At 22.4% G+C, this 16,950-nt stretch overlaps 3 protein-coding genes across 3 annotated transcripts; 2 read left to right on the top strand and 1 right to left on the bottom strand.

The window, feature by feature from the left end:
* On the top strand, window positions 1–1,983 carry OCT59_018516 (uncharacterized protein; the record flags this gene model as incomplete). The annotated part of the gene is made up of 4 exons (XM_066148832.1): window positions 1–34; window positions 109–311; window positions 749–1,157; window positions 1,229–1,983. 4 exons carry the CDS (start codon window positions 1–3, stop codon window positions 1,981–1,983), a joined length of 1,401 nt encoding a protein of 466 aa, XP_066004720.1.
* Window positions 1,984–5,444: 3,461 nt separating this feature from the next.
* On the top strand, window positions 5,445–7,427 carry OCT59_018515 (uncharacterized protein; the record flags this gene model as incomplete). Its single annotated transcript, XM_025311364.2, has 4 exons — window positions 5,445–5,478; window positions 5,552–5,751; window positions 5,991–6,597; window positions 6,670–7,427. The coding sequence occupies 4 exons, from the start codon at window positions 5,445–5,447 to the stop codon at window positions 7,425–7,427; spliced, it is 1,599 nt and encodes a 532-aa protein (XP_025172476.2).
* A 7,890-nt stretch (window positions 7,428–15,317) lies between these two features.
* On the bottom strand, window positions 15,318–16,058 carry OCT59_018514 (uncharacterized protein; the record flags this gene model as incomplete). Its single annotated transcript, XM_066148831.1, has 2 exons — window positions 15,318–15,695; window positions 15,837–16,058. The coding sequence occupies 2 exons, from the start codon at window positions 16,056–16,058 to the stop codon at window positions 15,318–15,320; spliced, it is 600 nt and encodes a 199-aa protein (XP_066004719.1).
* Between the last annotated feature and the right edge of the window lie 892 nt (window positions 16,059–16,950).

Genomic DNA, 16,950 nt, shown 5'->3' with positions numbered 1-16,950 from the left:
ATGAACACATCTGAAGATTTCATTGGTCAAAATGGTAATCTTATGAACTGTATTTTAACTTGTAAATTTATAATATTAATAATTAACCAATTCTTTCAATTTTTTTAGCTCTTATCTCTTATTTATCAGATAATAATAATAGGACAACAAAGTCATATTGGAGGTTCTTAAAAAAGCACCGTGATATTATTATTGCTTCAATTGATATTACTTTTACTTCAACTTTCTTAGACAACTGGAAAAATCTTGATAATCTTTGGACTATTCGTTTTTTGAGAAAAGGAAAACATTTTCCTGATTTAAAAAATAAGGTGTGTTTTTTTTTATTTTGCAAAGTTAGGGTAACCCCTAGAGTTAATTGGAACTTAACTTAGGGAATTTACTGGATTTGACAAATGTTTGGTAACCACTCCAAGTTTCTCGGTTCAGGTGTCCTAACTTTTGTAGTTAATATAAGTCTGCTAATTCTGGAGGAGGAATTGGCTATGTACCTTCTTGTATTACTAAATAAAATTTTAACACACTACTAATAAACTGTTTCTTATAACAAATAATTGCAGAACGATTTTGATATGCAAAAATATTAAAAATATTTTGGCAAGAAATTATTAAAGAATATAGAGAAAATTTAATATCTACTGAAGAATATAATGAAAAAGAAAATGTAGTGCCTGCTAATTCTTCTGATAATGATCACTTTATTTCTATTAAAAATCAATCCATTTCTAATTCATCTCATTCAAGAAAGAATATTGAAATTCCTATTAAAAATCATTCTATTTCTACTGAAAATAATTCTAAAAATTCTCAACTTATTAACTTTTGTTATGATATTCTTCAAGAACTTGATATTAAATCTAATATTCATCCATTTTATGAAATTTCAAATGAAAATATAAAAAATTCAATGGATTTATTTACAATAATTTCAAAATTAGAAAATAATCAATATGCAAGTATTGAAGAATTTGAAAAAGATATTCGTCTTATATTTCGCAATTGTTATATATATAATGATATAGGAAGTGAAATGCATATTTTAGGAGAAGAATTGGAATCAACCTTTAATAAGATTTGGACTGAAAAAATTGATTTTCAAGTTAAACAAAAAGAAAATTTAAAAAGAACACGAAATAATGACACTGATTCTTCATCTGGTAAATTATAATATTTTTATTATTTTTATTATTTTTATATTATTTATTAACTATTTATAATTATTATTTAGAACTTGTAACAAAACAAATTCGAATTTTAGAACAAAATAAAGATAAGTTAGTATATAGACAAGTTGTGAATGATGCTCTTCTTATTGCTTCAGCATATGAAAATCTTGTTGCAAATAATATTTTACCTTTTATTGAACTTTTAAAAACATTTTTATCAACAAGATCACAAATATCATTATCTTCTGCAAATGAACCTGTTCTTCAAGCAATTGTAAATCTTTTACCATTAAAATATTGTATTCCTGAATTATCATTAGTAATGGATGGTACAAAATTAAAAGGATTTGGTCGATTTGGATATTCAGATATTTTTATCTTAAAAGGAATAGGAAATAATAATATTAGTTTAGAATTAAAATATATTCCATTAGTTGGATTAATTAAAAATCAAAAAAAGAAGTTTAATACAAATGATTTAGAAAATTTAGATAAAATTATTGAAAAAGAAGATGAAAAAATTCTATTAAAAAGATCATATGAATATTGGTCAAAAGAACATAATGAAACTAAAAAAATAACTATAGAAGAAATATTAAATAATGGAATTAAACAATTGAAATCATATATGAATATTATTTCAAAAGGAAATTCAAATGATTATTATAGTTCAGGAATATTTGATAAAAGAATTAAAATAACTAAATCAAATCCTAATAAATTAAAAGGATTTGTTATATTAGTAATTGGTTTTCGACGTATTTTATGGAAATCTGTTGAAGAAATAACATCTAATTATTTATATGAAAAAATTTAAATATTTTTATAATTTAAATTTATATAATATAGCAAAATTAATAAATTAATTTATAATTTAATTTATACAATTTTTAAATAATTAAATTTGCATATTATTATATATTTATTATATAATTTTTTAAAAGATAAAGGATTGGCAAAAATTTTAAATTATATTAATTATGTATAAGTTTGGAGTAGTTTAATATTAGAATAAAAAGAGTTAGTTTAAATTAGTTATATTATCTTTAGAGTGGTGTTAGTTTGAGTGGTTTAAAATTAAAATAAAAAAAATTAATTTAGATTAGATGCGTTATTTCTAAAGTAATTAGTCTGGAGTGGCTTAAAATTAGAGTAAAAAGATTAGTTTAAATTAGGTGTATTATTTTTAGAGTGATGTTGATCTGAAATAACTTAAAGTTAAGGTAAAAAAAGTTACTTTAATATATATTAATAAATCATTTTTTTTTATTTACTAGTTCCAATATCTTTTTTATTTTACTAAAATAAGTTTATATATGGGGACGTCCGTAGCAAAAGGAGGAATGGGATAATTCCGTAATTTTAAAAAAATCGCAATTTAAATCACGTGATAAATTTGGCAAATCATCACTTAATTGTGAAATAAATTGACTTTCAGACCTTTTTTTTTTTATCTAAAACTAAATTTGACAGGCAATTTACTAAGAGTATTGATTTTCTTTTAATAGGTTTATATTGCTTGTTAATTCTATAAAAGTAAAATGCAAATAATAAGAAAATTTCAAAATTAAACTTTTTTACTAATATATTATTAATAAAAACCCATATTTTCTTAATAATTAGACTAATAGACATATAATTATAATAAAATCTCAACTTTGAATTTTTTGGCCTATCCCCCTTTTTGCTACGGGCGTCCCCATATATAATTATAAATGTAAAATTGTATTAGCAAAAATTATTATTATTATAAATATTAAAATTACAGTTTTTTTATTTTAGCAATTTTTCATTACCTTTATCTTTGACTAAATTAATAAATTTTTCAGAATTAATATTTACTCTAGTAATTTTTTAAAAAATACTATTATATTTATACATACTGCTCAAATTATTTTGAGATATCATAATTCATTCAGTTTATATATAATCTACTATGTAAAGTGTTAAAATAATTTGAAATGCCATAATTGAATTTGGAATTTTACTTATAATTATGGCAGTTCAAAATAATTTGGTGTTATGTATAAATTTATATTTAACTGAGATAAAAATTATTTATTGACGTTTATTATATATTACAGTATGTTTTTCTTTTTTTGTATATATTATATATAGGAAATAAAATTTGTGCGCACCCGCGCATGTGCCATTTTTGGTAATTTTTATATAGTAAATTTGTCAATCATTATTTATCACGTGACTTTAGTAAAATCCCAATTTTTTTAAATATTCATGCCGCAACTCTTATGTACATATTATAGAGCCTTGATAATTTATTTACTATGCGTATTTTTGCCTATTTTACAACTTTACTTAATAAGCCATGAAGGGTTTAGAATGTCATTTTTGACTTTTATATATAATATATCCATAGCATGCAGTACGCGTATGTGCGTACAAATTTTAAACCCTTATATATAATAATATGATATACTTATCATCAAATTAACTATAATATATAAATTTTATATTAAATTACCATAATTCTTAATTATTTAATCACAGGTTGAAATGCTAAAAATCAGCAAAAAAAATGGCGTGAAAAGCAGTGGCTATTCTTGGCTATTCTTGGCTATTCTTAGCTGTTTTTGGCTATTTGTGAATTAACCTATACTATTTGTAAATAGTTTATATAAATTTGCGAACAGTTTATGCAATTCTAGCCATTTTTTTTGCCTGTTTTTAGTCATTTGACGTGTGAATGCCAAATATACAAAAATTACACAAAGAAAATTGTAATCCGTAAATTTATAATGCTGATCTTTAAAGATATTTAAATGGTAAAATCTATATTTTATAATACTGTAATTTTAATTCGTGCAATTTTGACAGCACTTATACAATGTGGATATGTATTTAATTTTTATTTTATATAACTAACTATATTTTGATACAGTTAATATTGAAAACTCATTTAAGTTAAAAAAAAAAAATATGTCTTATATGATATATATGATATGTAATAAAATTTGAAAATATCTTATGTTATTACATATATACTATAGTAATAATTACATAATTACTGGAATCATTGATTTCTCCCTTGCAATCTGAAATATTAAGACTTCATAGTGCAACTTATACATTTATTCGTTAATCTAATGTGCTTCAGCAAAATGGAACTTTTGCAATTAATGACAACTTCCTGTGATTCTATACAATGATTTTTTGGGAAGTAAGATATCATATCAATTAAAATATAATTAGGTATTTATTTTTTTTTAAAAAAAAATGAAAATATTTAATTTAGCAAATGTCGCTAAATTAAACGTGTCCTATAGCTAATAAGCATAGTTTTAGTTAATACTACGGCAAAATCTACAGAATCTGATCATCGATCATTTTTAATGTCAAATACTTTCGCAGTCAATAAATTCTTGAATATAAAATAGAGTAAAATGCGGTAAAATATACATATTATTTGTAACACCTACTGTATGTGTATCGTGTACAATATACTTCAATATATTTTAAATTGTTTCACTTTTAAACGTGGGATATGTTACTTTTGCAGTAGTATGTATTTGTCAAAATATATATGTTATTTGTAACAACTACTATACATGTATCATGCACAATATATTTCAACTCGTTTCAAATTGTTTCACTTTTTAAACGTGTGATATGTTACTTTCGCAGTCATTATGTATTTGTCAAAATATATCTATTATTTGTAACACCTACTGTACATGTATCGTGCACAATATATTTCAACTCATTTCAAATTGTTTAACTTTTAAACGCGTAATATGTTACTTTCGCAGTCAGTATGTATTTGTCAAAATATATATATTATCTGTAACATCTACTGTACATGTATCGTTCACAATATCAACGTGTTTTAAATTATTTCATCTTTTAAACGCATATATGTCAAAATGTGTCAAAATGATGAAAGTTGAGTCATTTGCTAAATAAAATAACTGAAATTAAAATGAAATTACCTTTAATCTTTTAAGCTATATATGTCTAAATTCTAATGACATGATTTTAATCAAGAATTATATTATACCATATTTGGCAAAATGATTAAGTTCTTGTTAATATGATAAATAATAGATTTAATTATTATAATTGTAGTGTTAATTTTTTTCATTTTGATATATCAATATGTCAGTCTGAGTCATACTATCTACAAAGGATTCTTTTTTTATTTAAGACATTAAACTCTTATCAATTTCTCTTTTTTTTTATATCAATCAAATTTTTTTTATATCTTAATCAATCAATCAACTTTTAAATTCAATTATCAATATTTTTTTACCAATTTCAAACATGAGCACATCTGAAAACTATATTGGTCAAAATGGTAAATCTTTTTTGTGAACTGTATTTTTTAACTTGTAATATTAACAACTAATCAAAATTTTCAATTTTTCTAGCCCTTATCTATTATTTATCAAATAAAAATAGGACAACAAAATCATATTGGAGGTTCTTAAAAAAGCACCGTGATACTATTATTGCTTCAATTGATATTACTTTTACTTCAACTTTCTTAGACAACTGGAAAAATCTTGATAATCTTTGGGCTGTTCGTTTTATGGATGAAGGAAAAGATTTCTCTAATTTAAAAAACAAGGTGTGTTTTTTTTTATTTTGCATTAGTTAGGGTAACCCCTAAGTTAAAGCATGCTTAACTTACGGAATTTACTGGATTTGACAAATGTTTGGTAACCACTCCAAGTTTCTCGGTTCAGGTGTCCTAACTTTTGTAGTTAATATAAGTCTGCTAATTCTGGAGGAGGAATTGGCTATGTACCTTCTTGTATTACTAAATAAAATTTTAACACACTACTAATAAACTGTTTCTTATAACAGGTAATTGCAGAACGATTTCGATATGCAAAAATATTAAAAATATTTTGGCAAGAAATTATCAAAGAATATAAAGAAAATTTAATATCTACTGAAGAATATAATGAAAAAGAAAATGTAATGCCTGCTAATTCTTCTGATAATGATCACTTTATTTCTATTAAAAATCAATCCATTTCTAATTCATCTCATTTAAGAAAGAATATTGAAATTCCTATTAAAAATCATTCTATTTCTACTGAAAATAATTCTAAAAATTTTCAACTTATTAACTTTTGTTATAATATTCTTCAAGAACTTGATATTAAATCTAATATTCATCCATTTTATGAAATTTCAAATGAAAATATAAAAAATTCAATGGATTTATTTACAATAATTTCAAAATTAGAAAATAATCAATATGCAAGTATTGAAGAATTTGAAAAAGATATTTGTCTTATATTTCGCAATTGTTATATATATAATGATATAGGAAGTGAAATGCATATTTTAGGAGAAGAATTGGAATCAACTTTTAATAAAATTTGGACTGAAAAAATTGATTTTCAAGTTAAACAAAAAGAAAATTTAAAAAGAACACGAAATAATGATACTGATTCTTCATCTGGTAAATTATAATATTTTTATTATTTTTTATTATTTTTATATTATTTATTAACTTTTTTTAATTATTATTTAGAACTTGTAACAAAACAAATTCGAATTTTAGAACAAAATAAAGATAAGTTAGTATATAGACAAGTTGTGAATGATGCTTTTCTTATTGTTTCAGCATATGAAAATCTTGTTGCAAATAATATTTTACCTTTTATTGAACTTTTAAAAACATTTTTATCAACAAGATCACAAATATCATTATCTTCTGCAAATGAACCTGTTCTTCAAGCAATTGTTGAAAATCTTTTACCATTAAAATATTGTATTCCTGAATTATCATTAGTAATGGATGGTACAAAATTAAAAGGATTTGGTCGATTTGGATATTCAGATATTTTTATTTTAAAAGGAATAGGAAATAATAATATTAGTTTAGAATTAAAATATATTCCATTAGTTGGATTAATTAAAAATCAAAAAAAGAAGTTTAATACAAATAATTTAGAAAATTTAGATAAAATTATTGAAAAAGAAGATGAAAAAATTCTATTAAAAAGATCATATGAATATTGGTCAAAAGAACATAATGAAACTAAAAAAATAACTATAGAAGAAATATTAAATAATGGAATTAAACAATTGAAATCATATATGAATATTATTTCAAAAGGAAATACAAATGATTATTATAGTTCAGGAATATTTGATAAAAGAATTAAAATAACTAAATCAAATCCTAATAAATTAAAAGGATTTGTTATATTAGTAATTGGTTTTCGACGTATTTTATGGAAATCTGTTGAAGAAATAACATCTAATTATTCATATGAAAAAATTTAAATATTTTTATAATTTAAATTTATATAATATAGTAAAATTAATAAATTAATTTATAATTTAAATTATAAAATTTTTAAATAATTAAATTTGCATATTATTATATATTTATTATATAATTTTTTAAAAAATAAAGGATTGGCAAAAATTTTAAATTATATCAATTATATATAAGTTTAAAGTAGTTTAAGATTAAGATAAAAAGAGTTAGTTTAGGTTAGTTGTATTATTTTTAGAGTGGTATTAGTTTGAGTGGTTTAGAATTAAAGTAGAACCCCGGACAATTATAAATTTATAATAGAGGTTATATCTGTGATACTAATAAAAATTTGAAAAAAATATACATAAATTTAGTCATTTTATTATATATTTTTATCCTATAACCTTTATATAATACTAAAATATACTTTTTTATCATATGACATTAATATATATTTATGTTAAAATTTTATTTTTTTATTTATGATATATCAAGATTATATATGTTAATCATCTTTAAAATAGGGTAAATTTAGATATCACCTCTATATAATGTTTAAAATCTAGCAAATCAATAAAATACACACAGTTTTATCAGGTAAAATTTATGCTGTATGATAAAATTTTATGATAACTATGTTATTTACAAGATCAAAATAAATATCAATTTTACAACAAAAAAACCATGTGTAAAAATCCCAAAATTTCCAAAGATTAAAATAAAAATTACCAAATCTATTATTAGAAATCAAAAGCAAAAATTGCCATCAAAGATCAAAAATAAGTTTGCTAAAGATTAAGAATGAAAGTTATACCATCAAAGAAGTACAAATTATTACCAAGATATGAAATCTAAGTACTTTCCAAGCTGAAATTTAGATTTTCCTAAAAAAAAGAAAGAAAGAATATTAATAATTATTCAAAATCAAAAAAAAAATAAAACAAAAAAAAAGCTAATTACCAAAGTCAATTAATAATGTTTTAAAATCAAAAAATACTAAAATGAGAAACATTTATTGCAATTTTAAAATCAATACTAAAGTTCAAGTTAAAATATCCCTAAATAAAAGAAAGAAAATCCATTAATAATGTCCTTAAATAAAGAATAATGCCAAAACAAAAAAGAGAAAAGAACTCAAATCCACTTGTAACTTTAAGGTTTCTTGAAGTTCAAGTTCATTCTAAAAAAAAAGAACATTAGTAAGGTTTATAGATAAAAAAATGCAAAAATAGTAAAAAAAAATTGAGAAATAATACCTTTATATATTCTCCATACTTATAATTTCAAAAATCTATACCAATATCCAGAATGTTTTGTCATAAAAAAAAAAAAGAAAGAATATTATATATTTCAAGTATGAAATGTAAAAATAATGAAACTTCCACTATTCCTATTTATTTTTATACTATTAATACTGTTCTAAAGAGAGGAGAGGAGAAAAAAAAAATTTTAAAATAAATTTTTTTCTTTATGCGTCACAAAATCAAGATCTCTACCAATGAAAACCTGTAATGTAATAAGTGATATTATCACAAGTACGATAAAAAGCAAAATACTAACTGTTAAAATATACATTTTTATAATAAATCTATATATGACATTGAATTTTTATCTGAAATTTTATACTTTTTTTTACTATAACCTATTTTTATAATATACTATTTTTGCATATAACATTTTCTTAAAATATACGTTTTTTTTATATAACCTGCTCATTAAAAATACAAAATTTTATACTTATTTTACATATGATCCCTATTATACTAATTATCCAGGGTCCTATTAAAGTAAAAGGAGTTAGTTTAGATTGAATGTGTTATTTCTAAAGTAATTAATCTGAAGTGGCTTAAAATTAGGGTAAAAAAATTGGTTTAGATTGGGACCCCGCCTACTATTAAGATAGGTCATCCTGTGGCCTAAAATAAAGTTTACATATAAAACTCTTTAAAGATCCTACTATAAAAGGAAATTTTATGTTACATTGTTATGATTTTTTTTTTAATCAATTAACGATAGAATTTAATAATCTGGGTATTTCATATGAAAGTGAAATTTCTACCGGTAACATATCTTAGTAGTAGGCGGTGTCCTTTTAGATTAGGTGCATTATCTTTAGAGTGATGTTGATCTGAAGTAACTTAAGGTTAGGGTAAAAGGAGTTACTTTAATATATATTAATAGGATTACAGAAGCATTTAGCATATAAGTTACAATGAAACTTTTTAAAAGAAAAGTCCAATTTGCTTTTTTATCTCCAGTAATCGATTCATACAATTTTTTTTATTTTATAGAGCTTAACAAGAACTACAAAACAGATAGAAAAAAGTTCGCATAAATCAAATTACTGGATATTGAAATAATCAGATTTGTTTTTTGAAATTTAGAGTTAATTTGTGAAAAGAAGTTATATATGTAATGTCCAGAATCTTATATTAATAAATCATTTTTTTTATTTACTAATTCCAAACTTCCAATATTATTTTTGTTTTACTAAAATAAGTTTATATATATAATTATAAATGTAAAATTGTATTAGCAAAAAATTATTATTATTATGACTATTATAATTAATATTTGCTCTAATTTTTTAAAAAATACTATTATTGCTGCTTAATTATAATTTAGAATGTCGTAATTCAATCAAATTTATATATAATTTACTATATAAAGTACCAAAATAATTTGGAATTCTATAATTGAATTTGGGATTTTACTTTATAATTATGGCAGTTCAAAATAATTTGGTGCCATGTATAAATTTATATTTAACTGAGATAAAAATTATTTATTAACATTTATTATATATTACAGTATGTCTTTTTTTTTTGTATATATTATATACAGTATAATAATATGATATACTTACCATCAAAATTAACTATAACATATAAAATTTATATTAAATTGCTGTAATTCTTAATTATTTTTAATGCCAAATATACAAAAATTACACAAAAAAATTGTAATTCATAAATCTACAATGCTAATCTTAATATTTTATTAAATATTTAAATAATATAAAATAAATAGTAAAATCCATATTTTATAATGCTGTAATTTTAATTTAATAATTTTAACACTTATATAATGTAGTTTTTATTTTATATAACTAACTATATTTTGATATAAAATTAATAAAATTGAAAATTGATTTAAATTAAAAAAAAAAATGTCTATATAGTGATATGTAATAATATAAGAAAATTTTAAAATATGTTATATTATTATGTATATATTAGAGTAATAATTAAATTATTAAAATATAATTAGATATTTATTTTTTTTTTTAAAAAAAAAAATGAAAATATTTAATTTAGCAAATTCACTAAATTAAATGCATCTTATAGTTAATAAGCATAGTTTTAGTTAATACTATGGCAGAATCTGCAGAATCTGATTATTAATCATTTTTGATGTCAATCAAGAAATTCTTAAATATAAAATAAAATCAAACTTGTCAAAATATACATATTATTTATAACACCTACTATACATATATTATGTACAATATACTTTAACATATTTCAAATTGTTTTACTTTTAAACAAAATAAAATATATATGTTATTTGTAACACCTATTGTACATGTATTATTAAAGTGTACTATCAATTAATTAAATCAAAACTATATATGGTCTTATATAAAATTTTATTAATAAAGATTTTTATTGATCATCAATTAATATGATATTAAATTCAGGAATTTTTTTTGTTTTTTACTAGAAAAATCTCCAAGTTTTAAAATTTGATAACTTTTGCATTTAATTAGGATTTAATAAATATTAAAAATTTAAAGAATATTCAATAACTTAAAGAATAACATAATATCTCGCTTTTTTAAAAAAATACTAAAGAAAAAATTTTATCTTATGGAAATGTATTTAAGAATAAATATTTATTATTGTCAAAACTTAAATAATTCTTTATTTGAAAAGCTTTCTATTACATGAAAGATGTAATTGTTTGAGATACTTTTGCTAAATTTCAAAAAAAAAAATAGTGAAAAGAATTCAGAGTTATGAGAAAACTTCTTAGAAAAATTCATTTAATAGTTAATATAACAATTATGAGAAAAAAATATTCAATAGTAAATTTTACTTTGCTGAAACCTCTAATTTTTTTAAAATATTTTTACAATATAGTTATATCATATGTGCCGATTTTTGGAATTAGTCTAAATTAAGATTTTTATAAAAATTTAATATTTTAGTAAGATTAACATTACACAAATCTAAATTAAATGTGTTACATATTTACGTAACTCAGATTTAATAAAAAATAAAAAAAATTTTTTTAATCAATATTCAAAAATAACGGTAATAACCACTTCTTTTTCCCCATCACTGCCCATCACTTTTCCATTATTTTTCTATTCACTTTTATTAAATATGACAAAAAAGTTTATAAGCAAATATAGCAGTTATTTTTAAGTGGTAAGTAAAAGAAAAAACTTAATATTTTATATACATAGATAAGATATATTTTTTCATAATTTTTAGCTTTAATTTATTGTTTTTTCTTTGTAAAAAATACATGCAAATAAAAAATAATTATGATGTAAAATAGTTGTAAAATGAATAATAAGATATTCTTTTTTTTCAAAATAACTAATTATATATTTGTTTTTTATATTTTAAAATTATTTTATTAGATTTATTCTATTAAAATCCTTAAATGGCAAATAAACTCTTTTAAATAAAGTAAAAGAATTTGGGATTCTCTTATGAAAGCATTTTTTGGTAAGAAATAAAATTTTCAGATCGGACTTTATGCAGGTGACAAAATCGTGCATTATTATTCCTGGAGATATGCTAACGTCATCATTTTACATTCATTTGAAAGCTGAGAATTTGCTCTATCGTAAGAATCAAAGATCAGGAAAATTGGATCACTGGATGAGGCGTAATTAACGATCAAAGTCAAATCAAATTTAAAAATTAAAAATAAATATATTAGACGTAATTATTCACAATCCAGTGATTCAATTCATTCGATTTTAGGCTTATTAGATAGACCTCAATTTTCTCTTTCAAATGAATATAATTTCATTCGTGTAGCTTGCATCTACAGGTATTTAATAAATTTTTTTATATCAGATTTTATCAAACTTATAAAATTTTATATTAATAATATAATTGATGATTTCTAAACATCTACATATATTAAACGAATTATTTTAAATTTATTTTAAAGATAAAAGTTGGCATCACCTTAGGGAGCAAAGATCATTCAAATTGAATCACTACATGTGAAGTAATTAATGATCAAATTCAGATAAAATTCAATAAATATACTGAACGTGATTACTGAACAACTAGTGATTCAATTCACTTGATTTTAGATTCATTAGATAGATCTCGATTTTCTCTTTCAAATGAATGTAAATTTATTTGTATAGCTTATTTCTACGAAGAATTATCAATGATTTTGTCATGAGAGTTATATTTGATCTTTTAAATTTTAATGATATCTTATATTAAAAAAAAATTAAAAATTATATAATTAATTAGTTTTTTTTGCATTATCTAGTATAAATTTATTATTCTTATATAAATGATAATTTATATTTGCTTTAATAAAATTATTTTTGTGTAAAAAAATTAGATTCCAAGGATCGGCCCATATGTAATAGTATGATATAATAACAATATTAAAACAATAAAAATAAAGATAATCTAAAAAACGGTGTCAAAATAAAATGCTTAAACAACATAAAAACAACATGATAAAAAGAATAATGAAAAAAAATTATTATTTTATGTGAATTGCAATACTAATACAATACTAATATAATACTAATACAATACTTTTGTAAATACGTTATTTATAAAATATTGTAAAAATATATATATATTTTTTACAAGAGTAAATTTATTCATCGCACGTGCGATGCATCGCCACTTTCCTTTTTTGTAAATTATTTATGTTGATCAACCTGCTTATACATCGCCACCCCCCTTAAAATGGCAATGATAAACATAAAAATTTGCATCGCACGTGCGATAAATAAATTATTTCTTTTTACAATATCTTTATAATATTATTTTATGATATTTTTTTTTGTCCGTCCAATTTTTTCTCAAGATCACACAGATCACAGATCAGTCACGAATAGTATTATAAAAATAATTATTGTATGGGGCTATGGGCATTATGCGATCTTTTTTTTAAAAAAATCAACCGCTTCCATATTTTTTTTTAACTTTGTAAATTGTGGCAAATTCGGTATAATTAATCTTGGAGGCAAAACATTATTACTTGGACAAAAAAAAACGGAATAAAAACTTTATTAATTTGAACCAATAAGTTAAAAGTCATTAAAGTTATTAATAAATTTACAAATTTATATTAATGAACTTTTCTTTATTACAAACGATCTTTGATACACAAAGTGCGAAAAAAAATTTATTTTATGGAGTATCCTGTAAAAATGTTGTTGTTCTGTGTTTTAAATTCCAAGGTACGTAATGAATGAATTTGTTTATTTCCATATTTTTTTCCGTGAATGTATCATTTTCATTAAAAATTTTTTATAGAGTGGTGACCGCAATTGCGATTTATCTTTGTGAAAATTATAATTCTGAAGAAAAATTACCAAAGAATGATCTTAAATTGAGAAGTCAAGTTATTCAAGTTATTCAATGGGTAAATATTTTTTTATTTGCACAAAAAATTTGATTAAAATGAGAAATGAACTATGGGCTTCTAACGAATGGAGAACCAAGATTCATATGAATCTTGGTTTTATTTATTTTTTTTATTATTATGGAACGGTTTACTAACCGTTCCTTTCTTTTTTTATAGATTCGGTGTCTCAGAAAGGCTTCCGAAGAATGGAAAAATCTAAAGTTTCGTAAGTATGAGTACGAATCTTTTGGGTTTTTTTTTATTTTTTAATATTATGAGAATGTGTAAAAAATATAAATTTCCCTTCATAAAAAATTTTTATTACATAAATAAGATTCTAATACTGTAATTGAGCGTTCTATATTGAAAAGCATTTGGAAGTGAAAGAATAAGGTGGCTCGTCTTGAAGATTCCGAAGACTAATTAATTTGATTAAAGTAGAAATTCGATTCATTTGTTTTTCATTTTATTTTTCTGTAATACTAAAATTTTTTATTTATTTATTAATACTTAAGAAAAACTAAAATTGGATTTGCATTTTTACAATAAAATGTCGCAACTAGCAATAAAAATATTATTTTTACTATTCTACTCTAAAATATATTACATTATTATTTACATTAAATTTTACATTAAAATATAAAAACATTTCCTATTTACTGTATTAAAAATAAACCAAAAATACTTTCTAGCGTATTATGGGAAGAATCAGCAATAAAACAACATAATATAGAGTTAATAGAATTGATCTATAACAAAATATTCGAAAACCCGAATAATAATATTCACTTATTATCACTGTAATGTAAAAATATGCCACATTCAACCCAAAATATGTTTTTTAAAAAGAAATACAACGTTTGATATCTTAATAATGAAGCTGTGAGGGGGGAAACAGTCTAATAATCAAAACTAAAATCCATCTCATTTGGCTGTTGAATTTCAACGCCATTGTTCTCACATGCTTGTTTGATACTTTGAACCCGATCGTATGCTGAAGACATTTTAAATTGCTTGTATCTGTTGTCCGCCTCATTATATGAGATTATTTCATTACTTACTATAATTTCGAGCCAGATTTCGAAATTAGTACATCCGTTGATCGTACTGGTAAAAAAACAAGGTGTAAGGGTGTCAATAGCATCTAGCACGTTCCACTTAGTTCCAATGGCGTTTAGAACTCTTTCGATGCGAAATCCTCGTTGTAAATTTAATGTCAAATCCTTTTCATTTAATCGTCCATCACTCCTCTTTAAAATTTTTTTTGTAACTTGTGATTTAATGGTTTAACCTTGTTTACGAGGTTTTAATGCACAAAGTAATTCCAATGTTCTGTAAGATTGCACCATGGAAACAAGGAACCTGAGCTGATATCTTCGAGCAACTTCTTGAGAAATTGAGTCCTTTATCAAACTATTGATTGAATGCCAAACGTGAGCTGATAAACTATTAATAGCTGCTTTCAACATAGAAATTCTTTCGCCTTCATTGACAGATAAAAATGATTGTAATGAATAGCTTGGCGTATTTAATATAGCTTCTACAGACGCTTGTCTGTCTCCAAAATCATTATTAGTCACAATGGATGTTGGTGTACCAGAAGGAGTCTTTTCATTTTTATGCAATTCTACCGCAAGAGCACCCTTAAAAATAGAAAATTCGTCCTTATGATTAATAAAGTTTAAGTAATCAATAAGTCAATTCCTGTAATCCCCGGAATGTTTAAATATTAAATTATCTCTCGTCGGAGGATTTTCGGGTAGCTTTTCGATATATTGAAGAAGCCGATATATGTCTTTGGCAACCAATTCAGCCGTAGTATTCAGCAGTTTAACAGATTTGTCAAAATATTCAACTCTAATCCCGAGATCTCTGGCTTTTTGTCTTTCCGAACCTATCTGACTAAAATTGTATGGAATTGAGATCTCGTTAACTTTCGCCTCTACAATCCTAAGATCACTAACTGATCGAACGTGCAAAATTCCATCTGATTTCGTATATTGCATCAACCTGGTTTCAACGTTCATTGTAAATGTCTTAATATTGGTTTCTTTTAGTATGCTCCAGAGCGCGAACGAGACGTTGAATACATTTGTATTCAACTTATCAGTGACTGTTTCCGCAAGTTTGGCATTATCTAAAGTTTAACAAATTATTAATGACCCAACCGAGTAAAATCTTTCATACTAATATTATACCTTTCTTATTTTTTTTAATATTATTGTTGTCGCTTGTACCTTAAAAAAAAAATCCAAATTAGTAAGATACTAATCAATATCAGTCATACAAATATATCAAAATCTTTCGTAATATTATATATACCTTTCTTGGTTTTTTTTGTATTTTTAATATCATTATCATTTTTTCTTTTTATTGTTGTTGTTGTCTATGGCAGCTTAAAAAAAAAAAATCAAATTAATAAAAATACCAATCAATATCAGTCATACAAATATATTAAACATACTTGTTGAAGAAATCATTTCGAGAAACCTTGTTGTGGATTAGATGGAATGAAGGTAATATGAGTTAAGGAAAGTAAGTATTAAATGAAACAAAGTAAGGTAATGAAACAAATTTTTTGAAAGAGAAATTCAGATTAGAATTCGTTCTTAAATAATGTAAAATTTTCACATAATCACATGCAAGTCAATTATCTCGGGAATGATTAATCACATTTAGAACTAACTAATTACAGAAAGTACACACCTAATTATTACACTAATTACAATTAGAATGATTATACATTTTTTATTTGCAACCAGTCATGTGACTTACAGTAATTACATTTGATTAATGTATTTTTTTTAACAAGATTTTTAAGATCGTTAAATTAAAATTTATATGAATTTAATTTCATCATTCAATCTCTTTATCATTGCGAATCTCGCTACCTTCAGAACAACTTGAACGATGTTATTA

The sequence above is a fragment of the Rhizophagus irregularis genome, chromosome 27 (assembly GCF_026210795.1).
Source record: "Rhizophagus irregularis chromosome 27, complete sequence".
Classification (NCBI taxonomy): domain Eukaryota; kingdom Fungi; phylum Glomeromycota; class Glomeromycetes; order Glomerales; family Glomeraceae; genus Rhizophagus; species Rhizophagus irregularis.
Note: the sequence above shows the minus strand (reverse complement) of the source record. Positions and strands in the feature narration are given on the sequence as shown.